The 26,167-nt window shown below is 42.3% G+C and overlaps 1 protein-coding gene across 1 annotated transcript; it reads right to left on the bottom strand.

Moving 5' to 3' along the window:
- On the bottom strand, positions 730–26,062 carry LOC100626876 (short-chain dehydrogenase/reductase family 16C member 6-like). The gene is given in 7 exon segments (XM_021089352.1): positions 730–913; positions 2,965–3,037; positions 3,040–3,089; positions 8,826–8,970; positions 9,687–9,786; positions 22,713–22,844; positions 25,742–26,062. Coding segments are annotated over 7 exon segments (978 nt in total). The 3' UTR covers positions 730–756.

Genomic DNA, 26,167 nt, shown 5'->3' with positions numbered 1-26,167 from the left:
TTTAACTCAAGAACACTTCCAAACCCAGGGAGTCATTTAGGAATGAATGTCTGCTGAGGGCTGGTGGGTAAGGTTCACACTGGAGCAAAGTATTTACTTTTTTAAAAGCGGGGGTGCTCATATCATGCACTCAAATCCATCACCATTCAGGCTATTTTATTGACTGGATTATGAAAATAAGTCTCCTCTTCAAACCAGCAGTACATAATTTAAGGTGTGGGTTTTTTTTTTATTTGGAGTAAAGCAGTTATGAATTGTTTGGCATGTTCAGACACAAATATGATTAGTTGTGGATTTATGGTATAAGCAGATTCAGTCCCACTAAGGAGTCTTACTTCCAGCTCCAGTAGGAATGCATAGGCAAATATATAATACTACTTTTCTTAATTGCAAAACTAAAATGTCTCTACAGCTGATGTTCAAAGATTATCAACCTAGTAACTACATTATCCAAATTTCCTGTTTTTCTAAAAGTCTCAAACATTGACTGTTCAAAAATTAAATTAGGGTCAATTTTCATTAATATGTTTTTATAAATACATTATCTTTGCTGAGTTCATTGGAATGGCTGTGATGTCCTTATTTATCAAACAAAAGAGTGACAGGAGAAATTGTCAAATACATAATTTGAATCCCTAGGGAAATTAGCATGTCCTGGGAATAAGTCTGGTGCTTTTGACAGCCTCAGTCATCCTTGGTAGACTAGAGGGCTTTAAGTATGAGTTGGCGTTCCAGATGGTCTATCCTCATAACACTTTATTTCATGAGCACATCTGAGGCTTCAGCTACCAGGCATCTCTTCTCAGCTTCAGTCTGAGCTTCTTCTGCTTTCTTTCTCCCTCTAAAAGAAGCCATGAAAGTTTCCATTCCAAGGTACTCAGCAAGGGCAATCATCATTTTTGGAGCTAGTGTTCTAGAGAAAGGCAGAGGAAAAACATATCAGAATCCTTTAAGAGGAATCAAAGACAATTCTTTGTAAAGATTACTTTGAATTACATGTGTGGGTTGTTGTGATGCGTTCCATGCATGTGTCACTGATGGAAGGTGAACAGAGAAATGCTGGGTCAAGTCACATGCGCTGAGCAAGTTACTTGCGCTGAGAGCCACCCAACATTGAGGGAGCTTCCCACCCTCCCAGTGCCTTATCCATATGTTAACTCAGTGCATTCTGCAGAAAAGCTGTGCATATGCTGATTTACTGGACATAAATGGTAGCAAAAACTAGAAAGAAAGCCACACCAATTAAAGCAGAATTCTTCAGGAGCAGGAGAGGAGGTAGGGCCCCAGGCATTGGCATGTGAATGTTCCCAGGCTAGGGGTGGATTCAGAGCTACAGCTGCGTGCCTATACCACCACCACAGCCATGCTGGATCCGAGCCGCATCTTCGACCTACACCACAGTTCACAGCAATGCCGGATCCTAAATCCACTGAGCAAGGCCAGGGATTGAACCTGCATCCTCATGGATTGTAGTCGGGTTCGTTAACTGCTGAGCAAGGAGGGGAATCAGTAGTTTTAAGTGATTCCCATATACACATGAGGTGGAGAACCATTGCTTTAGTTCCTTGAAGATAGAGGAACAGTGCCTTCAGCTTGGTTCTGCTTAGTTCAGCTCAGCCCTGCTCAACTCAACTCAACTTTGCAAATATTTATTGCGTGCACATTTTATGTTAGGTACTAAGGCTGGAACATAGCGCAGGAAACTGTGTCCTGTCCTTCCTTGCAATCTAGCAAGGAAGACAGATGTCATATGCAACCCACAGGTATGGTGGGTGGGTGCTACAGAAGGCAGGGACAGATGCAACATCAGGGACCTAGCCCTGCCTCAGCAGCCAAGGCATCTTAAGGAAGGATGAACAGGAAGTGCCATTGTAGAATTTACCATGTGCATACATGTTCGGTGAATGCGTGAATAAATCCACAGGTCACAAAAATACACTGAAGAGGGTATACATAATGAAGAAAGTTCTAGATTTATGAATAACATTGTTATTTTGTAATTGGTGAATCACTGGTTGTGTTTTCCACTGTGCTAGTAGCTTGGGACAGGAGAAGAGAAAAGCTGATCATAAGAGCTGAAGGTCTGGAATCAGATTGAAAACTTTGTTCCAGCACCTGCTAGCTGTTTAGTGTTGCAAAAATGACTTTAAGCCTCAGATTCCCTAAGTGTGATAAAATGTGTGCAAGGCTGTCGTGAACATAGTGGGTCTGGCCTGAATCCCGCCCCCCTGCCACCCACCAAAGGCTCTGGAACTCAGAGCAGGAGACCAGGAAGTTGTAGGGGCTCTTTCATTAAAGGAAGTGAGGAGTTTGCCAAATATCCTTCACATTTTTCTGGCCACACTCTTAGGGTTTTTTTGTTTGTTTGTTTATTTGTTTTTGTTTGTCTCTTGTTTTTAAAAGTAGAATTTTGTATTAACTGAACTAAAAGATTCACCCCCCCAAAAAAAATGGGGTTCTCCTGGTTTCTCTTGATAATTTTTACTCTGTAAGAGCCAGTAGTTTCTAAATATTCTCAGTGTCTGTAATAACCAAGCACAGCTAACAACAGTCCAATAAAAATGCCCTTGTCCTATGACATATTATTCTTCCCTTATCATTAAAAAAAGACGAAGTTGGGAGTTACTGTCATGGCTCAGCGGTTAACAGACCCGACTAGCATCCATGAGGATGCAGGTTCCATCCATGGCCTTGCTCAGTGGGTTAAGGAGCCGGCATTGCCACGTGAGCTGTGGTGTGGGTCCCAGATGCGGCTCTGATCCTGTGCTGCTGTGGCCCTAGTGTAGGCCGTTGGGTACAGCTCTGATTGGACCCCTAGCCTGGGAACCTCCATATCCCATGGGTGTGGCCCCCCAAAAAAGACAAAAAAAAAAAAATGAAGTTGCTTTCTGGTAAAAGAGGTAGCAATGATGAGACAGTTTGCTCACAAATAACCAAAATGGTAGAGATGTCATATAACTCAACTGTTTAAACAGCAACAGAACACAAAAACATTGGGGCATTATCAGGTAAATTTGCTCTTCTAAAATAGCGTTTACAGCTTTTGGGCCACATACTCCTGCTCCAGCATAGGCCACAGAAATGGATACCTGGAATACAAATAACAACAGGTCACATTGTCAGGGCGGTGTCTTTTGCTGCCATCATGAACACTAATTATTAAATTTTAGAGGAGTTCCTGTCATGGCTCAGTGGTTAACGAATCCAACTAGGAACCATGAGGTTTTGGGTTCGATCCCTGGCTTTGCTCAGTAGGTTAAGGATCCGGCATTGCCGTGAGCTGTGGTGTAGGTCGCAGACATGGCTCGGATCTGGCATTGCTGCGGCTCTGGCGTAGGCTGGTGGCTGCACCTCCAATTAGACCCCTAGCCTGGGAACCTCCACATGCCGCGAGTGTGGCCCTAGAAAAGACAGAAAGACAAAAAAAAAAAAAAAATTGGATAGTGAGTTATTAGCACATGGCTATAAATATGGAAATAAAATGTAAACATTAGGAACTGTCCTGTGTTTCCTCTCATGACCAATATTGGGACCAGCGCTAATGCATTTAATTTCCTAGATTGAACTCACTGCCTTTATTGACTTTCTGCTGTGTGATGGGCTGGACATATGGAAGGAAGTTCTTTGAGATTTTTTTTTTTGTATTTTTCTTTTCTCTCTTTCAGCCCAAACATAAAGTCATTGCATATTATTAAGAAGCAACATGGCAAAATTATTTCACCAAAAGAAAGAATTTCCTGAGGCTCTGTAATGTGTCTTTATTTTCAGCAAAAACTATTGTTGCCACGTTAAGCAGAATTAGATGTTTGTGAAATCAGTTGGAACTGAAATGGGGTGCGCATGTAATAAAGTTCCCATTAAGCATTACTGTGATGTTTTATACTTTTATATCATGCTTCTCTATTACTTGAACCACATGTCCTCAAAAATTCTGTTTATCTCAGCTGATTCTTCAAAGCTGATTGATGTACTGTAATTAAGTGTTGGTATTTAGTCTCTACATTTTTTCTTCTGAAAGTTCCTGGAAACTACAGCCTAAAGGGCTCCAAGATTTATTAAAAAACAGTTTTCCAAAAGGACATACAAATGGCCAACATGGACAGGAAAAATGCTCAACATCACTAATCATTAGGGAAATGCAAAGTAAAGCTACAAAGAGATATTCTCTTATACCAGTTAGAATGGCTATTACCAAACAGACAAGAGATAGCAATTATTGGTTAGTATGTGGGGAAAAGGGAACACTTGTGTTCTGCTGGTGAGAATGTAAATTGGTGCAGCCACACACAATGGAATAGTATTTAGTCATAAAAAGAAAGTAACCTTGCCATTTGCAATAACATGGCTGGACCTTGAAGGTGTTTATGCTAAGTGAAATTAGACAGACAAAGAAGATACTATATGATCTCACTTATTTGTAGAATCTAATAAAAGTGAACTAATAGAAACAGAGAATAGATCGGCGGTTGCCAGAGGTGGGCGGTGGGGACATGGATGAAGGTGGACAAAAGGTAAATAAACCCTTCCAGTTATGAGATAAATAAGCCCTGGGGATGTAACGTGTAGCATGGTGACTGTAGCTAACAATATAATATTATCTGTTTGGAAGTTGCTGAAAGATCTTAAAAGCTCTCACCACAAGACACCAAAATTAACGGTGTGAGGTGATGAATGTTAACTAACCTTACTGTGATCATCATTTTGCAATATAAACATATATCTCTCATGATCTTGTACATCTTTGATACAGTGTTATGTATTCCGTTACATCTCAATCAAACTGGGAAACAACAGTATGGTCGTGATCACCCATGTAGATTAATCTCAGTACACATCCACGTTCATTTCCTTGTAATAAAATCTTAATTATAAAGTTGCTATGGCAAAAGAGAAGCAATTTCTGGGACCAAGTCTCTTCCAAAAATGAGGAGTACTTGGCATTCTCAGGGTTTATGAATGTGGACATTTTCTTTATACCCTGTCCAATACTATACATTACTATTTTAAAAAATTTTGCCAATATGCTCAGTAAAACTACATATATCTATGTCTTTATTTGTTTAGGTGGAGATTTAGATATGCTTCTTAGCTTTTATAATTCTACCATAAATTGCCTCTTCCTGTCCTTTCTATATCTTTATATACTGACGCTGATAATTCGTTGTTATATCTATTGAAAATATCATCTCTTATTGATATGATGTGCTACATTAAATTATTTTCATATGTTAACCTAACCCTGTATTCCCAGGATAAATTCTATTTTGTGACAGTGTATAATCATTATTATATGTTGCTGGATTTGAGTTCTTAGTATTTTATTAAGGATTTTTGTATTTATGTTCATAAGGGGTATTGATCTTTAGTTTTATTTTCTTTTGATGCTTTTGTCTGGTTTTGGTATTGGAGTAATATTAGCATCAAAGAATGAGTTGGGAAGTATTCAGCCTTCTTCTATTTTTTGGGAGAGTTTTTCAAAGACTGGCACTGATTTCTCTTTAAATGTTTGATGGAATTCAATAGTGAAGCCATTTAGACCTGAGCTTTTACCTGTGGGAAGTTTTTTAGATTACTGCTTCAATCACATATTTAAGTCTCTTCAATTATTTTATCTCTTCTTGAGTCAGTTTTGTTAGTTTGTATCTCTTTAGGAATTTACCTATTTCATCTACATTACCTTTTTGTTTGTAGAATTTCTTAAGATATTTTTTCTTTCTGTTAGTAATGATATCTCTTCTTTTATTCCTGATTTTGGTACTTGGAGTCTTCTCTTTTTTTTCTTTCTTGGTCAGTCTAGATAAAGTTTTATTAATTTTATCGATCTTTTCAGGGAGACAACTTTGGATTTTATTGATTTTCTCTAGTTTCCTATTCTCTGTTTCATTTATTTTTGCTACAATTCTTATTATTTCTGCCTACTTTGTATTTAGTGTGCTCTTCTATTTTATAGTTTAAGGTGGAAGATTAATTATTAACTTAAGATTATTTGTTTATTTTGCTTAAGGCTGCACCTGTGGCATATGGAAGTCCCCAGGCTAGGAGTCGAATCAGAGCTGTAGCTGCCAGCCTAGGCCGCAGCCACAACAGTGTGGGATCTGAGCTGTGTCTGTGACCTATGCCACAGCTCACAGCAACGCTGGATTCCCAACCTACTGAGCGAGGCCAGGGATCAAACCTGGGTCTTCATGGATACAAGTTGGATTTGTTTCTGTTGCACCACAACGGGAACTCCCTTTTTTCTTTTTAAAATTGTAGTCATTTACTGCTATAAATTTCTCCCTGAGAACTGCTTTAGCTGCATCCCATAAGTTTTGGTATCTTGTATTTACACATATTTGTACATTTAAAAATTTTTTTTGTCTTTTTAGGGCCATACCTGCGGCATATGGATGTTCCCAGGCTAGGGGTCCAACTGGAGCTGTAGCTGCTGGCCTATGCCACAGCCACAGGAACTCAAGATCTGAGCTGCCTCTGTGACCTATACCACAGCTCACGGCAACACCAGATCCTTAACCCACTGAGCGAGGCCAGGGATCAAACCTGCATTCTCATGGATGCTAGTCAGGTTCGTTAACTGCCAAGTCACGAAGGGAGCTCCCATTTCTTAAAATTTCTTCTGGTATTGGTTTCTAATTTCATTCCCTTTTGGTCAGAGAAAACGCTTTGTATGATTTCATTCCTTTCAAATTTATTGATAGTTATTTTATGGCTTGGCATATGGTCTATCCTGGAGAATGTTCTGGCTGTATATGACAAGGAGGTAAGTTCTGCTGTTGTTGGGTTAAGCATTCTAGGAATGTCTACAGTCTACTTAGTTCTAGTGTTCCATGTCCATTAAAATGGTTTTTTAAACTATGTTTTTTTGAGTTATTCTCTTAGTGGTTTTTCTAGGGTGTATCATGTAATCTTAACCTATCAGAATCTACTTCAGATTTATACTACTTCAATTCCAGTGAGCTTTACTCCTAAACAGCTATATCCTCTCTCCTACTTTTGTGCTATTATTATTGTACATATTATGTCTAAACATATTATATGCCAATAATATATTGTTGTAGTTATTATTAATTTACATATTTTATGTGCTAAGGAAGCTGAGAGAAAAAGGGAGAAGTATTTATAAAGTTTGTTATACCAATCTTCTCCATTTTTGGTTTTCTTGATTTATTTCTATGCATATGAGTTGACATCTAGTAACATTTCCTTACTCTGCTCCAGCTTTGTCCCCATCCATTTCCCTTGTGCTCTTATGGTCAAAAATATTGCATTTCTATATGACACAGGCCCAACAGTGCTATTATGTCCATATTGTTTATATACATGCATTTAAAATCAGTTAAGAAAAGGTAAGAAACATGCATATATGTTGTCTTTTCAAAATTGTCTACTTTAGTATCTTTACCAGCACTCTTTGCTTTTTTTGTGTGTGGATTCAATTTTTTCTCTATTGTCACTTTCAGGGTGAAGATCTTCCTTTAGTATTTCTTGTAAGGTGGGGGAGGGTAGCAACAGGTTTTTTTCAGTTTTTGTTTTGCCTTTGATTTTTACTTCATTTTTGCCTTGTTTTGCCTTCATTTCATTTTTTGAAACATTGTTTTGCTCAGTATAAGATTCTTGGTTGACAGTTATTATTTTTTCCTTTCTTTCAGGCATGCATACAGGCTTCCTGATTATCACGGATAACTGTGATTTTAGCCAGGCGATCTTTGACTCTTTCTCTTAAGCTTCTATCTGGTCTGCCTCTACTTGGATCACATCCAGCTCTTACCCTCTAAATTGCTAGATGGTTGTACTTTAAAAAAATTTTTTTGACAATGCTCTGATCTATGATCTTACCCAATTGTTCAGGTTCCAATACAGTCATATGACCACATATCCTTTGGGTCATACGGACCCAATATGATCAGGTTCCATGGCAGAGGCAGAGAGAAGCCAGTCTTTGTGGCTGACTATGACCCTCACTTGCCAGAACCTCTGTGTTATGAAGCAAGAGTTGGGTGTGAAGAGAAAGTGACTCTTCACTGGCTTTCCCACCTGAAATGTTCCTATCAAACAGGATCTGAGGGTCAAGAGATTAGAGTAAGTAGTGTTCCCACCCAGCTGTTTTACTAGCTTCTATGGGTCTTCCACAACCCAGAACCTGGGAGGTTGGGACCTGTCAATTTTTATCGTCTGGCAAGTCTACTTAAGACAGGTCTCCTGCCACACAACTGCTGAAATTACCAGTGCAGCTCTCCAGCAACAAAGAGCTGTTCTGGGAAGAGGATTATCATTTGGTTCATGTCAATCCCATTTTTAGCAATTGTAATGACTACACTTGCCCTAGATTATGTTTATACTTTTCAAAATACTTTATTGATTGGTTCCTTTGTGTAAATGCTGATGTATTTCATTTGCATCCTTACTTGGTGGTTCCACCGAATGTAAACTTTACATCAAAATATCACCCCCCAATACTTCCATACATATATTAATCAATCTTTCAAAATATTTAATCTGGTAGATTATTTTTACTTCCATATTCTTTTTAGAAAAGAAATTATCTTCTCAACACTGCAATGCTAAATATTGTAGTAAATTTTCACTGCCAACATTTGTTGTAGTGTAATATTCTGATTAGCACTTTAGATTTATGTTTTCACTGTACTATCTGCTTTAAAACCATTAATTTAATACATATTGAAAGTTTCCTTTTAATAAATTAGGCACTCAAATTATTTCTTTGTTTTACTTTTCATATTTCAAACTTTCAAAATGAAAAGATGATATTGACATATATTGGAAGATTATTACAAGAGTAAAGATTACTGTAAGAGTTCATTTACTTGATTGTACAGCCATCAAACATTCCCGTATTGATAAAATATGGGCAAACAATGGTGGTTTTAATTTTACTTTTTTGTTGTAGGCTTAATTCCAAATTCAGAGACTCTGCAAGGCCAAAAGCTGCGAATTTGCTTGCAGAATAATCTGAAACAAAGTGAAGGACTGTTACTAATAGAATTTAACAAGCTAATTTTTGGAATTATTTTTAAAAAATGGAAACTCCCTCTGGGTTCTCTGGCTTAGTTTGGGAGGCAAAGCATCACTGTTAAAGTCATTTTTGTGGCTGCTCAACTCCTATGTCTCCACACAATATACCCAGCAACAAAATGAAGATTCTTTCAATTTCTCTTAACGCAAGAAGACTTCTGAGCCAATTGGCCCAATACTTCTCTTTGTTTTTTAAAAAGAGGAAAATATCTTCCCTTGCTACTGCCCCTTTATTTATTTATTTGTCTTTTTAGGGCCACACCTATGGCATATGGAGGTTCCCAGGCTAGGGGTCTAATCGGAGCTACAGCTGCCGGCCAACACCACAGCCACAGCAATGCGGGATCTGAGCCGCATCTGAGACCTACACCACAGCTCATGGCAACGCTGGATCCTTAACCCACTGAGAGAGGCCAGGGATTGAACCTGCACCCTCATGGATGCTAGTCAGATTTGTTTCTACTGAGCCACGATGGTAACTCCACCACAGCCACTTTAAATAGGGAAATGGAAAGAATCCTGGGTTTATAAATAGAGCCAAATGCACCAGCCATTTCCCCTTGGGGCAGGAAGAGTTCTCTGTACCTTGGCAGAGTCCTAATCTCTGTGGGCTATGAACTGGTGAATATAAAGTCACATGAAGAAGTACCCACGTGATAGTCCACTGACACCAAACAGCCCTGCTATGCTTGTGATACAGACTAAGTGACCATGGTTGCTTTTAAGCATGGAAGGAAGGACAGCCTTACAAGTCTGCAAGATATAGATACACTGCGTCAATAGTCATTATTCATTTTTATTTTATTTGCTTAAGAAGTATTTGATCAATTTACAGACTCCCTTAATAAATATTTAACCCTTACGATGTGTTAAATTTTGTGGCAGTACAAAATAGTCATGAGTGCCATGGAGTCACTGTTTCCAAAGATCTTAAAATTTATTATGTGTTCATCTACAAGAGAAAGTATTTGACTTGATTTTGCTTTTAAGTAAACTATACCTATTGAATTAAATCCACATTTAGAGTTTGCTAAAAAATCAAAAACATTTTTTTCTAGTATGTTGAGCTCGTCCATGCAGTCTTTAGCAATTTGTATTAAAATTTAACCACATTTTCCTTCTTGGCTTTACCCTAAACAATCTCTTCACTCCAGGGGAGTGGCAGGATAGGAAAAATTGTCCATGAAAGGTGAATTTCAATGCAAGGAAAACATGCTCTGGTAAATAAAGTTGCTTGGGAATGGTCTCCCATGATTAGATATATTCTTAGCTATTTTGCTAACATTGAATCATTCATTCTCAAGAAAGATTTTAATGCAGTATTCAGAGACGTCCCAGTTCCCTCACTCCTGTGCTTTTTAGGTTCTCTCAGGGAAACTGTTCATTCTTTCTTCCCCTGACATTGGGCTTTTTAAATCTAACCTCTGTCTGGAAACATTATCCGAAACTTGAAATAAGGGAAAGAGATGACTTTCAGTATGCTAGAGCATCTCCTGATAATCTTGCCTGAGCTTTATCTCTCTTAGCAATGTAACTTTGACTAATAGTTATAGGACCCAGATGTTTCACAATCCTGTAAAATTAGAGATTAACACATAGAAAACCAAGAGTGATTTTTTTTTTTTTTGTTGGAGGGGGGTCTGATAGAAAAGATAGCCCCAGAGTTTAAGAGTTTAGTGACTTATTTCAGCACTCTTTTTCATTGACTAAATACATCCAAATTCCTCATGTCATCAATTTATCAGCAGCATTCTTCTTCTCTTTTTCTTACGAGTTAAAACTTTGTCAGACAATGCTCCCTAACTATTTCTATGAGATTTTTGATTTTAACAATATCAGAGTTTTTCTGCTGAGAGTTTTAGAGATGCCAAGATGTACTCACCTTCTAAGACCCGGATCAAAGAATTTTGCCTTTGCTTTTGAGATCTTCTTGTTCTTACTAATCTTGTTCTAGAACTGCTGAAATGATTGGTGAATTTCTGCTTAGATGCAGATAATTGGTCTCTTTTGACATTTCATGTCCAAGTGTGATGGCATTTTGTATGCCTGTCTCTTGTGGTGACAACATCTTTGGTTTTCAAAAATTAAAAAAAAAAAAATACCGTTGTATCAGTCATGACTGTGTAGGGGTGTGGAAAAGGGAATAGGGAGCTTGGCAAGAGCGGAGCCATCTTGCTGCCACCATCCTTCTTGGTGAACTTAAGGTGACCCATACGAGGGCTCTGAGAAAAACAAAGTCATCAGGACTTGAGCAACTCCAGGCGCCAATTGTTCTCGAGCTATTCAAAAATAGCTAGATTGTACTTGAGGATAATCATTAAAGTAACAATATAAGACATTCTGTACAGCTATATACCTTTCTGTATCCTGCATGTAACTAAAGGTTGATGTAGCAAGTGAGACAGGTAAGCAAGCACTATAAATGTATCTCCCCCTTTCTGTTTGGGGGTCCCTGGTTGGGAAGGGATTCCCCGTGGACCTGCCAGCATAATAAAGCTGTGCTCCATCTTCCTTGAGTGTCCTCTGAGGTGATTTCTGGAAATTCTCCAACATATTCTGGAGGCTCCAGCAAGATCCCCTCAGAGAGACTGGCACATTGAGCCACTGTCATCATTGGCTGGCGGCTTGAGGCTGCAGGGCCGGCCACTGCTGGGTAGAGGCGCCCCCCGCTGCCGCCTCAATTTCAGGGAGATGGACCCGGTGAGGAATCTGGATCAGCCAGGTGAGGAACCCGGGACTGGTCCTGCCCACAGGGCAGAAGATGAGGTGTGATCAACCCCTTAAGGGATGAGTATGCGGAGGGAAAGTTGCATGAGTCAGGGACGGAGGACTCTTCTGGTCAGAAGTTGTGCCAGTAGCAGTAGCCAGGAACTCCCGGGGGAGTGGGAGGGACTGTGATAACCTCTGAGTGTGGGTGTGAGAGTGAATGTGCGACCTGATTCGCTTGCACTTCAGGTTGGAGTTTGTGGTTCTATGGCTCTAGCGGCTATGGAGTCCTAGTGGGTCCTAACCTGCAGTTCCGTGGTGGCCTCATAAGGCTTCAAGGCTGGCCAGGCTCTGAAAGACTCCTTCCCTCCCCGGGAGTCCAGTCCAGGTCCAGGGTTTATACGGACCAGCCATATGCCAAGGGGCACCTAAACTCCCAAGAGGGGGGCAGTCAGGCAGACATCTGAATGGCCACCTTCTGAGAAGGGGGCACCCTCCCTTGTTTTGTCTGTGACACCAACACAGGGTGGCCACACGGGGTGGGACCCAGCCTGGAAATACCTAATTTGATCTTCTTTCTGGACTTTGCTTAGGAAAAAGGGATGTAACGGTCAGAGAACGTTGTGCCTGTGGAAATTGGGAGGGGCACTCTTTGAGACGTTAAGCTAGGAAATTTTGACTTTACCAGTTCAGAAGCTATGCACTAAGGTTTTCTGGGACTCTCCCATCTGTCCCCTCTGCTGTGACACTCCTCCTTTTTATCTGAGTTGGGAGTCGCCCCCTAAGCAATATCTGGGGGATGGCTGGCATATTCGGCTGTTAGTGCATGTCTGCACTCACTCTCCTGTGATCCCGAGGACACAGTATCAAAAGGGACAAAAGAGAAAAGCAGGTATACTGGTCAAACGGCAGGCTCCATGGAACACCCCATCCGCCCTGTCCAGGAGGGAGGGAAAGATGACCAACCAGTGCAGGATTTGCGGACTGTTAATGAGGCTGTTGTGACTCTTCAGCCCACTGACCCCAACCCATACACCTTGCTCAGTTTAATGCCTGCAAAGGCAGCTTGGTTCACCTGCCTAGATTTAAAGGATGCCTTCTTTTGGTTATGGGTAGCACCTCAAAGCCAGAACTTGTTTGCTTTCGAGGGGGAAGATCCAGACACAGGGAGAAAAGTCCAATTGACTAGGACTAGGCTCCCACAGGGACTTAAAAATTTCCCTACCCTGTTTGTAGTAGAGATGCTGGCTGTGGATTTAATGGCCTTTCTGGCAGAGGAGACTGATTGCCAGATCCTCCAGTAGGTGGACGATCTACTGGCAGCTGATCACCAAGACCAGTGTTAGAGGGGGACACTGGCTTTATCAGGCTTGCCGGAACAAGCTGTCCTGGGAGAAGGCTCAGGTCTGCCAGCAACAGGTACGCTACTTAGGATTGAACATCACAGCTGGGAGGAGGACTTTGGAAATTAACAGGCATCAGGCCATCTGCCGAATTGAGAGACCAACAACCAAGTGTTCCTGGGGGCAGCTGGGTTTGGCTGCACCTGGATACCAGGTTTCTCACAAATTGCTAAGCCAGTCTATGAGGCTGCTGCTGGGTCCAGGCAAACACCCCTTCAGTGGGGCCTGAACAAGAACAGGCATTCTTAAAGCTCAAAGAACTGGTCACACAGGCTCCTGCACTAGGACTTCCTGATAGGACTAAAGACTTTAATTTGTTTGGACATGAAAAAGAACAAATGGGCCTTGGGAGTCCTCACCCAGACTGTAGGGTCCTGGCAGAGACTGGTGGCCTACTTGTCCAAAAGACTGGACCCAGTGGCCTCAGGATGGCCCCCATGCATCCGGGCCAAGGCTGCCATGGCATTAATGGTATAAGAAGCTGATAAGCTAACCTCGGGACAGACGACTCATGTTAAGGTCCCACATTCTGTCCTGGCCTTACTCACAGGGCTGGGAGCCAAATGGTTGTCAACATATCGAGTCCTCCACTACCAGGGACTGTTGTATGAAAGTTCCCGTGTTCGGGCGGAACTTAGCCAGGCTGTTAATCCAGCCACTTTCCTCCTGGTGCGGTCAAGCCCACCTGACCATGACTGTGAAGAAATTCTGGAAGACATATATTGAAGTTGGCCCAACCTCGAGGATTCCCCACTGACTGATGGGGAAGTAACTTATATAGATGGGGCCAGTTTTATGATGGATGGACAATGGAAGTCTGGGTTTGCTATTACAACTGAAAGTGAGGTGACTTCTTCTGGGCCTTTACTGGTGGGATGGTCAGCACAACGAGTAGAACTGTGGGCCCCAATCCAAGCTTTAAGGCCAGCAAAAGGAAAGAAGGTCAACATTTACATAGAATCTAGGTCTGCATTTGCTACTTTGCTTCATGGGGCAATCTATAAAGAATGAGGTCTAGGAGTTCCCGTCATGGCGCAGTGGTTAACAAATCTGACTAGGAACCATGAGGTTGCGGGTTCGATCCCTGGCCTTGCTCAGTGGGTTAACCATCTGGCGTTGCCGTGAGCTGTAGTGTAGGTCGCAGACATGTCTTGGATCCCACATGGCTGTGGCTCTGGTATAGGCTGGTGGCTACAGCTCTGATTAGACCCCTAGCCTGGGAACCTCCATATGCCACAGGAGTGGCCCTAGAAAAAGGCAAAAAGACCAAAAAAAAAAAAAAAAAAAAGAAAGAAAAAGAAAAAAGAACGAGGTATATTAACTGCCAGGGGCAAGGATATAAAAAATAAGGAAGAAATTTTAATGCTCTTGGAAGCTGTTTGGGATCCAGAAAAGGTGGCAGTAATACACTGCAGAAGACACCAGAAGGGCCAGACAATGGAGGCCAAAGGAAACGGGCTGGCTGACCAAGTGGCCAAGGAGGCAGCTACTCAGGAATCACAGGTAACTGAGGTTCTAATGATGCCTTCACTCCCAGCACAGCCTGTATATAGTAATGAAGAGCTAGAATGGCTAAAAATTGAAGGGGGAATCCAGTGAGGTGATGGATGGTGGATGTTACCAGATGGATGAATCTTTGTGCCTTCCTCTCTGGCATATAAAATAGTACAAGTTTTCCGTCACCCAACCCACCTTGGTGAGGCCAAGGTGTATGAATTATTAACACGGTATTGCATTATTCCCTGACTGACAGCTCTGTGCGCTCAGGTCAACCAATGATGTGTCACTTGCGCTAAAAACAATGCTGCACCACGGACTCAACTGTCTCCTGGAACACAGGTAAAAGGTACCCTCCCCTTCGAAAGTTTGGAAGTTGATTTTATGAAGCGACACCTTGCGGGGGCTATAAATATCTACTTGTTCTACTATGCATCTATTCAGGGTGGGCTGAGGCCTGCCCCACGAGGACTGAGAAGGCAAGACAAGTGGCTCGCTGTTTACTGAGAGATTTTGTGCCCCGGTTCCGACTGCCCCTCATCACTGGGTCTGACAGTGGGCTGGCTTTCGTGGCCAAGATAATTCAACTGATAAGTAAGCTATTGGGTATTAAATGGAAATTATGCATGGCCTATTGGCCACAAAGCTCAGGGACAGTTGAATGAACAGAACTCTTAAAACAGCATTGGCTAAATTAACACGAGGCAGGACTAAGCTGGATAGATCTTCTGCCAATAACACTCATGAAAATCAGGATGACACCCCAATCGTCTGGCTATTCCCCTTATGAGATTTCGTTTGGGCGCCCTCCTCCTTTTATAAGACATTTAAGAGGGGACCCCGCGGTCTCTAAGGAATTGGGTATGTCATAGCAGATGGAACAGTTGGGAAAGCTAATGGAAGAAATAATCAGCTTTACCCAGGAAAGAATCCCTATCCCGCTGGGAGTGGGGGTTCACTCATATAAAGCAGGAGATATGGTGCGGGTAAAAGACTGGAAAAGTCAAATTCTTCAACCTCTCTGGGCCGGTCCATACACTGTGGTACTAAGCACCCCTGCTGCTGTTAAGGTCGCAGGTATTATTCCTTGAATTCATCACACTAGGGTGGAGACTGCTGCTGACAAAGATGCTTTGTTTGTGAAGGTAGAGAGAGAAATGGACTGACCACAGAGGCTCGCCCTTAAAAAACAGGGAGGAAAATGACTTCAGCTAGGAGCCTTCTGTGACTTCTGGAGACAACCCTGCTGCTGCTAGGACATCTAAACCAAGTGAAGACCCAGGACAACGTCTTCGTGTCACAGGCCCACTCCTATGCGAAGTTTCACACCCGATCCAGTGCTGGGTATGGGGAGCCCTGCGCATGCCCATATCTGTAATGGATGGACTACCCTGGTAGATATCACCTTTCTGCCAGGGGGATTTGGCTAATTTATGTGACTTTTTGCATCTTTTTCAATGGTATGATTACTTGACAGCCGTATTTGTTCCATCACTAGGAACGACAGACCTCATGATGAGGGCAGAAGCTTTAACTAACTTTACCAAGCAAGCTTTAATAGATGAAATGAAAGCTATGGAAGGCGTTATATACTGAACAAGCACCGATGAAAAAGGCTGTCATTCAAAATAGAATGGCACTAAACACCCGAACAGCTGCCCAAGGAGGGACATGTGCCACCGTAAAAACAGAATGCTGTGTATATATTCCTGATCTCTCTGGTAATGTAACTGCTGTGTTAAATGATATGAGAAATCAGGTTAGGGCAATGTCTAATGATAACCTTCCTTTCTAGACTTCTGTTTTGTCTTGGATAAAAGGGGACTGGTGGAAAAATGTAATACTAATCAAAGTTATTATACTGCTACTATTAATCTTTGTACCCTGTATTTTTAATTGTGTTACTCAGCTTGTTGCATCCCGTCTAGGAGCCAGGTTCCAAGTCCACACCCCTCGGGTCCAGTATTTGCCAATGACTGATGCACATTGAGAAAGATGAGTGTCAAGAGGGGGGTGTGGAAAAAGGGAATAGGGAGCTTGGCAAGGGCAGAGCCATCTTGCTGCCACCGTCCATCTTGGTGAACTTGTTCTCGAGCTATTCAAAAATTGCTAGATTGTACTTGAGGTTAATCATTAAAGTAACAATATAAGACATTCTGTACAGCTATATACCTTTCTGTATCCTGCATGTAACTAAAGGTTGATGTAGCAAGTGAGACAGGTAAGCAAGTACTATAAATGTATCTCCCCCTTTCTGTTTGGGGGTCCCTGGTTGGGAAGGGATTCCCCGTGGACCTGCCAGCATAATAAAGCTGTGCTCCATCTTCCTTGAGTGTCCTCTGAGGTGATTTCTGGAAATTCTACAGCAACTGCAGCATAGTCGGAAACAGGAAGAGCTAGTTACAGTCTTTCAGCACAAGAACATGAAAAATCCAGCTTGTGCCCCAGAGGGCTTCTCCAGGAGGATCATCTGGTCGACCTCACAGGGTTCTGGCACTAGAAGCCTGGGTGTAGTGACACTACAGGGTCTGAAAGCTTGTGAAACCCTTGTGAACTGGAGTTTGGCACTTGTCATCAGCCTCTACATGGATTAAATCATGAGCCACTGCAGCTGCTGACCCACAGTTCCCCTGAATGAAGCTCAGGATGGAGACCAGGAGTGAGGCGCTCTGTGCTCTGAAAACTGGAAGAACAGGTCTTCAGATAGTTATGCACTTTTAGAAGAAGATTTTATGAGCCCAATTCTTGCACCTCCTCGTATCTAGAAAAACACGAAAATCCTTCATGATGACTGATGTCTGTGACTAGCAGTCACGTTGAGGCCAGCAGCAAATTTCTGTGAAATGTGTGCCTGGCTGCAGGTACCTCCCCCTTCACCTTTATCACGTATACCCCGATATTCCCCCTTTTCTCTCTGGGGCAAAAAAAGAGCTCTGAAATACCACCCAGCTGGGTGGTAGTCAGGTGGACAAAACAAAGGGTGTCACCGTCATCTGCAATGCAGCCACCAACCCTGAAGGCTAGGAAAACTCAGGACACTGGCCCTGAGAGCCTGGGTGCACATCAAAGGAATGATTCAGTGAGCCCAGAGCTCTTCTGTTCCTGCTACCTGCCCTTTGTTGCAAAACCTCTTATGTATCCTAGCTCCCCTCTCACCTCCTACAAGCCGTTTCTCAGGGCTACCTGAGATGCTGTCCCCTGGGCTTAAGTCCTAATGTTGCCCCAAATAAAATCTGTCAACTTTCAGATTGTGCTTTTTTTTTTTTTTTTTGTCTTTTTGCCATTTCTTGGGCTGCTCCAGTGGCATATGGAGGTTCCCAGGCTAGGGGTCCAATCGGAGCTGTAGCCACCGGCCTACGCCACAGCCACAGCAACGCGGGATCCAAGCCTCGTCTGTGACCTACACCACAGCTCACGGCAACGCCAGATCCCTAATCCACTGAGCAAGGCCAGGATTCGAACCTGCAACCTCATGGTTCCTAGTCAGATTCGTTGACCACTGAGCCAGATGGGAGCTCCAGATTGTGCATTTTTTAAGTCGACATACTCAGGGAGGTGAGGCTGAAAAATGGAAATGAAGTGTGTGTTAGTGTTTCTTTGATAATTAAGCAGTGAAACACTCCAGATTAAAGGGTAAGAAAGTAGTGGCCTCTTGGAGCTCCCATCGTGGCTCAGTTGTTAACGAACCTGACTAGTATCCATGAGGACGTGAGTTCGAACTCTGGCCTCGATCAGTGGGTTAAGGTTCTGGTGTTGCCGTGAGCTGTGATGTAGGTCACAGATGCAGCTTGGATACCTAGTTGCTGTGGGTGTGGTGTAGGCTGGCAGCTATAGCTCTGATTCGACTCCTAGCCTGGGAATCTCCATATGTGCCGTCAGTGCAGCCCTAAAAAGACCGAAAAAAAAAAAAAAAGACCTCTTGGGATCTGCCATAAGCCTGAACAGGGTGAAGTTTTTAAAAACAATCAGAATAAGCAGTTATCTACTCACAGAGATCTAACTAGTTGCAGGAGTTCAGTTCTGTTTGTTTTTCTCCATAAGAATTCTTTTTTTTTTTTTCTCAAACATACCCGTATGTGTATTGCTTTTGAAGTGGAGCTGAAGTTGATGCCATTTTTCTGCATTTCCACTTGAGAAAGAGGGAACGTGACCAGCTATTTCAAGGGTCTGTTTGTGTTTCTTGTCTTATGTATCAGTGGAGGGCTTTTTTTAAGGACATTCTAGAAGATAAATTTATCATAGAAAAACCATTATTTGTTCTCCTATATAGATATCCACCATTAAAAGGAAGAGAAAGGAATGCCAATAAGTGTTGAGTGAGCAATTAGTTATCCAAAACTATAGCAAAGCGTTTTTAACCAGGGAACACAACAGAGAATTGTATATGGATCCACGTTTACACATTACTCATCAAGGTAAGTCTGAGAACTAATGAAAGTTGTTTAATAAATAGTTAAATCCATTTTTCCTGATTTTATCACATGCAGAGTATAAATATAAACAAATATCAGTTTCGCTTGACATTATTTTATTGCATTTGCTGTAGGACTTAGTTTTTCGCACGGAAAATCCTAATGGCCAAATTTCCTAAATTTTTTCACCATGGTTATTATGGGTCAGATAAGTTGTCATTGTTCCCACAAATATTTCAGATTATGAAGATGGCAAATATGTGTTCAGTTACACCGAATTACAACAAACGATGACTTTACTATTAAAAAAAGAATTGATATTTGTGAACTTCAAATAGGTTTGCCAATCATTGGAAATTAGCATCTCCACCTGCATTGTCTTTCACAATTTTTTTACGTCATCTTTTCAACATCCTTTTAATATCACCGGTGATTGTGTATCTCTGTAGCGTCAACGTCAATGACTCCGAGACTTTGGAATAATATTAAGTTGAGTAAACTTAGGAGAACTATTTGATTCCCTATAAAGTTTTAAGAGAAATTAAAATTCATAGAGCAAAGATAGGGAGTCACCTAGCACAGTGGGGTGTGGATGGGGACTGTCACCTGTCATATCAGTAAACAAAGGATGTTGCAGCCATCGAACCATCAGCGGCCCCTGAGTGTGGGCCCTGAGGGGATTCTGGATGGAGAAAAGCAGGGTACTGGTCCTAGGCAGTTAAGGTGAACATCAAAGGCATGATTGCAGTGAGCCCAGACTCTTACACCTTCGCAGATGTAAAAGTACTAAATGTATTAACTTGAGACATCTGGTTTTTTTTTTTTCTTTAATTAACAATGATCTTTTGATGTCCTGACTCTTTTTTTTTTTTTTTTCAAAAACTTCTTTTTATCCTGGCTCCTTCCTTATCTCTTTGGAGCAGTCCTGTCTTGCAGGCTTAAGTCCTCAGTCTGTTCACTGAATAAAACATATTCTCAACTTTTAGATTATAGGTTTTTTTTTTTTTTTCAGTCAACAGTGGCTTATTTTTGAAAGCTTGAATTAAGAAGTTCAGTTCAATGCGGCACACATCTTATCTTCTAATATGATGATAAGGTTAAGTCTATTTTAAAGTTATGGTTGGAGGCTAAACATGATATTGCTATATGACTTTATGTATATTTTATGGAGAGATGGGCTTTGGGGATTTTTCAGTGTGCTCACTGCAATTATTAACCAAGTCTGTATGACGTAGTTTTGTATTACAGTCCAGTGGAGATTTCTACTTTCTTCAGTTGATACTTTTGGTTACTGAAATAAAGTAATCAGATCCACTGAGTTTTGTCATCAATATGAAGGTTCTGGGCTCCCCTCACCTTGCCGGAAGACTCTGGTGCCACAAGCCAGTCCTCGTGTCCTGTGAAGACACAGCTTGGCAGGACACTCTGAAAGTCACACTGGGAAGACTGCTTCGAGGAGCTGACTCTCCTACAGCGGACACTGCCACTGTGAGGGGACCTTCGTGAGGCCACACCAGGGCCTGAATCAGGGCCTTACGGCTTCTTTAGCCCAAAAGCAGTTGACGATATGAAAGCAGACTCTCGCTCCTTCAGCAGGGCAGAAATAACTATGTGGGGCCAGATTACAAAATCAACAAGGGAAATTTAAATGTGGTTGATGTGCTATTTTCCGAGCTGCCCATGAAGAGGTCCTTTTCCTTTCTTTCTGAGCTCTTTCTAATCCTGAGCTGAGAAAGCGAACTGAAGGGTGAGAGGAATCATTATATGAGAGTCAGAAGGAAAGATATTCTTATCAGAGAGAACAGCTTGTGCAAAGACCCTCATGTAGAAAAGCGCCAGTGTGCTTTGGGTTCTGATCAGGATCCCTGGAGTAAAGGAATTGAGCAATAAGTAGAGAAAATGAGAGATAGGTGACAGATGAAGGTGATGTCACCACCTCATGTAGGGTCTTCCAGGCCATGATGGGTACCTGTGTGTTATTCTAAGTGCATGTGAATCCTCTGAACATTTTTGAATGGGACAATGAGATGACTCAGTCAATGTATTACAAGGATCACTTTGTTCCTGCATGAAGACAGGCTAGGAGGTGCCAGCCCTGAGGATGGAAAGCCATGGTGAGCTGCTGGTGAGAGATGACCTGGGCCTGGACCAAGAACCAGTAGAGAAGGAGGCATGAGGATCCTTGAGTTTTATAGGATGAGTCAGGGGATGTTGGGGTTAAGGGGAAAGGAGGAACCCAGGATGGCTTCTAGATTTGTGATGTGACTAGAAATGGGTTCAGCTGAGCTCTGTTTGCCAAGATGGCAATTCCTCTTCCCCAAAGAAGCTTTGGGGTAGGGTGAGGGAGGGAAAGAAATCAGTGATTTTCGCCTATGTTTATGGAATACCTACTGAATGTCAAGCATTGTGCTAGGTGCTCAGTCCATATTGTTGGACTCCAATGAAGGTTCCCAAGAGAAGATCAAGAAAGTAGTCCTGAGGACCTCGAAGAGTGAGGAGTAAGAAGGAGCCTGGGTGCCTAAAGCTAGTGTATCCCATGGCCCTATCCTCAGAGCCACAGAGGGCCGAGGGCCCTTCCTCATGGTTCCTGAAGCCTGGCTCCGGGTTCCTGAGCCTCCTGTGGGCCCCATCACTGCCAGTCCCTGTTCATTCCATCATCGCTTCAAGTATAAGCCCTCTGGGTGGAGACTCCTCTAGCAACTCAAGTATGTTTGGTTTCCTATCCATTTCCTGGAGATGCATTGTCCAAGATGACAGCCTCTATGTGTACATGGCTATTTAAATATACATTGAAATAATTTAATGCCATGAAATTAAAAGTTTAGCTCCTCAATCCCACTGACCACACACATTGCAAGTGCTCAGTAGCCACAAGTGACCAGGGGCTACCATATTGGGAAGCACAGAAAAAGAACACGTCCATCATCACAGATAGTTCTAGGAGACAGCCCTGGTCTAGACACTCCAACCCTTAAGAAAGATGCTCCTGAGTTACAAATGTACTAATTTTCCTGCTGTAAAGAGTCTTGCTTCTTCCCTTTGTAACCTTGGGCCATCCCTTAGCAGTTGAGGGACCTTGGATAAATCACTTAAACCCTTTGCACCTCAAGTTTGCTCACTTGTAAAAGTGACAATGAAAATAGTGTCATGGCAACCCTGCACAGAAAGAACTTAGAGCAGTGCCTGGTATATAGTTAAGAGCTAATGGATGTTGATAATTCTTCCTCTCCCCATGATTTCCTTTGTTGTGATACCCAGTTGCGTGTGGGCAGAAACTGCCACTCTGAAAACAGCCCCCTCCTTCCTGTGCACAAGCCCTGCTTTTACTCATGAACAAATTAAATCTTTCCTGTGTAATGGCTGTCATATTCCGTTTGTATTTTGGTAGCAGGATTTCGAGGAACCTACTGAGTCTTGGGACAAAACTAGAGAGGGTAGAGGGAAGATCCCTGCCCTGAGAATTTGGAGTCAGGCAAGAATGGGAGAAACAAAGTGGAGTGTGTGGCAAGGTGAAACCTGGGTAGGTTAAGGGTCTATTTGTCAGTCAGTGGAAACACATTAATGGTATACTGACAGATACATAGTTGACCAGTTGCTTGTTGAAATACACACACTTTTCATATCCATCAACAAAAGGAAATGAAAAGGAAAGAAGACTTACCCAGAAGTGAGACAGGGCATTTGTATGAAATGTTCTTTCCACCATGTGGTCTGGAGTGTCGAGAAACTGCTTTCCCGTGATGACCCCAGTGTTGTTAATGAGAATGGTCACGTCACCCACGTCCCTTTTAACCTGGAGAGAAGCAAGGCAAACACTTCATTTGAGATGTTATTTTTTGATAGTTTTTGTTCCAGGCTCTCATTCTCCCCTCCCCCACTTTATTTAAACCTAGCTGTTTTACCTTGGGCATAGAAATAAAGTAGTTTTATGATTGATTATATAAAAAACCCACATGGATTTGCCCATTTTGCCTAAAGAGGCTTAATTCTTTTTTGGTGCAGAGGTGACCTAACATTGCAACATGTTTTCTCTGCCTCCTACTTGCGTCATGATATTGTCTTTTCTTGCTGGAGGCTAATGCCAGGGGTGTTGTACCGTGATGTCCAGCTCTTACCCTGTGTACTTCTCTGGTGTCTTCCTTTGGATGGCCATGGGGTTTCCCTTCAGCCTGTTATATGTGACGGTTACTTCTGTAGAGGGATCTTCTGTGACCAGGTGCAGGAGCATACCCCATCCCCTAGGGTGTGACCAGGGCTGGGCACAAAGATATCCCAAACACAGGTGCCTTTGAGCCACTGCCCAAAGGCCTCAGTAAGCCTGTGACCTCTGTCCAGAAGACCTCCCCAAGTCTAATCATTGTCTGTGGCTGATGTTTCCCTGAGTTACACAGCTGTGCTAACCCTATTGCATCCGAGAGTTTCCCTACTGAATTGCTCACTTCGCCTGCTTGCAGACTCCACTAAATACCACCAGCCCTACTCAGAGGAATGTGGGCACTGGGAAATGCTGGAGAGACATTGATGCAAGCTGAACTGGGAGCAAAGCATGATGCATATTCAAACAACAATTTTTAGAGACTTATTTTCTTTTTTTGGCCCTGAACTGGATCTTTTGTGCTGTTACAACAATCTGCTCTTTGTTTCCAAATAAGAAGCACTCCCTGCCTTGTCCTTGGTTTTCTCATTTCTGGCCCATGCACTGTTCAAAGTGTTCCAGATAATATGATGGGGGAGATGTTAGGTAGATATTGCTCCTGATGCAGTCGAATTAAACAAGCTATGAAGGGAAGGGTGACTGGTGCTGGTCTTGGACTGAGAGATTAGACTCCTATTCTTTAGAGGAGGTAAGATGGGCAAACGCCCAAGAGATGCAGACTTTTAAATATGAACATCCCGTTGCCTTGACGAGGGCGTCAGTGTGAGCAAGTGCTTGACTTGGACCAACCTGGGGAAGGAACATGGGCCTGAGGAGGCGGGGGTTATCTTTGGCATAAGACATCCTGGAACATTAAAGAAAAACCTCATGGTCACTGTCATCCTGTCCAAGAAGATCCCTGAGTATTAGGGACCCCAGAGCTAAGTGGACCCTTGGCTAGGTAATGGGATTAATGTTCATTGCAATTCTGAGAGTTTAGGAAAGCATTCTTCTTTTTTTCTTTTCTTTTTAGGGCTGTTACCAGGTTAGGGGTTGAATTGGAGTTGCAGTTGCAGGCTTACACCATGGCCATGGCAACACCAGATCTAAGCCCCATCTGTGACCTACGTTGTAGCTTGTGGCAATGCCTGATCCTTAACCCACCGAGGGAGGCCAGAGATCAAACCCACATTCTCATGGATATTAGTTATTAGTTCTTAACTCTCTTAGCCACAATGGGAACTTCATAGGAACACTTTTTTTTTTTTTTTTTTTTTTTTTTTTGCTTTTTGCCTTTTTCTAGGGCTGTACCTGTGGCATATGGAGGTTCCCAGGTGAGTGGTCTAATCAGAGCTGTAGCCGCCAGCCTATGCCAGAGCCGCAGCAATGCTGGATCTGAGCTGCATCTGTGACCTACACCACAGCTCACGGCAATACCAGATCCTTAACCCACTGAGTAAGGCCAGGGATCGAACCCACAACCTCATGGTTCCTAGTCGGATTCGTTAACCACTGAGCCACGACGGGAACCCCAGAACGCATTCTTATACCAGTTTATAGACAAGAAGAGGTTATAAGAAACAAGGTTTTGCTGAAAGGGGCACAACTTTTGAGAGGAATAACAGTGGTTCACACCCAATTTGAATTCATACACAAAAAGGTGATAGCTCTTTTCACATAGATTTACTTCTCTGTAGTTGCTGTGATTATTACTGTGATAGACACATCTCATGTGTGTGAACATGTACAAACACACACACACATACACTAATAAATATTAGTGACCAATTGAACTTGTATATTTGGGAATAAAGCATGAACCTGGTTATTCTAACAAAAATAATTTATTTGTATACTGGGTTTCTATGGTAGAGATGAGAAGATTACCTCAATCTAATTTGGGGAGGTTAATTACTGAGCCCCTTTGGAAAGCTGTTATTATTACTCAACTCTTCTACGAATTTCAGGGGTTTGGGTAATGCCCAGGGTTTGTCAAAATTCTGGTAGCTAAAGGCTAACTCTAGTGTTTGCATTTCTCAGGCGTTGATAAGTAATGGCAATTTAACAGATAAAATGGTTGGCTTGGAAGAAGAAGGGTTGACTTGGAAGAATTCTATTTATAATACTATGCGAAAAGAAGAAAAGCCCAAGAGACATTCCAATGGTGAAAGGGTAATTTTTGGATAACGTTTGTAATCTGGATTTCTACTAGAAACCCAGAAAATTTTACACCAGAAGCGAAGATTGGCTGCAGGAGCCTTGATGCCCAGCGGATCAGATCTGAGCTACAGTTGTGACTTAAGGGCAAAGGTGGATCCTAATCCACGGTGCCGGGTGGGGGGCTGAACCCGAGTCCCAGTGATGCCAAGACTCTGCCACGTCTTGAGCACCGCAGCAGGATCTCCTACAAAGTCAGATTTCTGACATGCACAATGAAGCAAGAGGTACATAGTGTCTTGGAGAAAGTTTATGACAACATTTTCTCCTTGTAAGAGCACACGCCTGTGTGCAATGTCTTTCTTGGGCATGGAAGCTCAGAACACCAATCCACTTACCTGCTTAGCAACTCTATAGACCTCTTGCCTGTGGCTACAGTCACACTTATAGGCAAATGCTTTCACGGCCCCCTTTTCTTTGACCAGTCGACATGTTTCCATGTTGTTTTCTTCATTAATGTCCCATAGAACTAAAATGGCTCCAAGGCTGGCTAATTCTATGGCCATCAGCCTCCCAAGTCCACTGCTAGCTCCTTTTATAAGGACAATCTCTCCAGAAACATCCTTTTTCTTCTTGGGAATTATCTTGAAAAACAAAGACTCTAAAAAATAATATAAAAATTTTCCCCAAAATACGGTGGTGTCCAAGATCATATTCATGTTGTTTCACTGAAAAAAGGAACACAATAATAAGGGAAAATGTCACTGATAAAATCATGATGTTTATCCCCGTTGTAACACACATAAGCATCTAGTCTGAGGGAA

This window comes from Sus scrofa, chromosome 4 (assembly GCF_000003025.6).
Source record: "Sus scrofa isolate TJ Tabasco breed Duroc chromosome 4, Sscrofa11.1, whole genome shotgun sequence".
Classification (NCBI taxonomy): domain Eukaryota; kingdom Metazoa; phylum Chordata; class Mammalia; order Artiodactyla; family Suidae; genus Sus; species Sus scrofa.
Note: the sequence above shows the minus strand (reverse complement) of the source record. Positions and strands in the feature narration are given on the sequence as shown.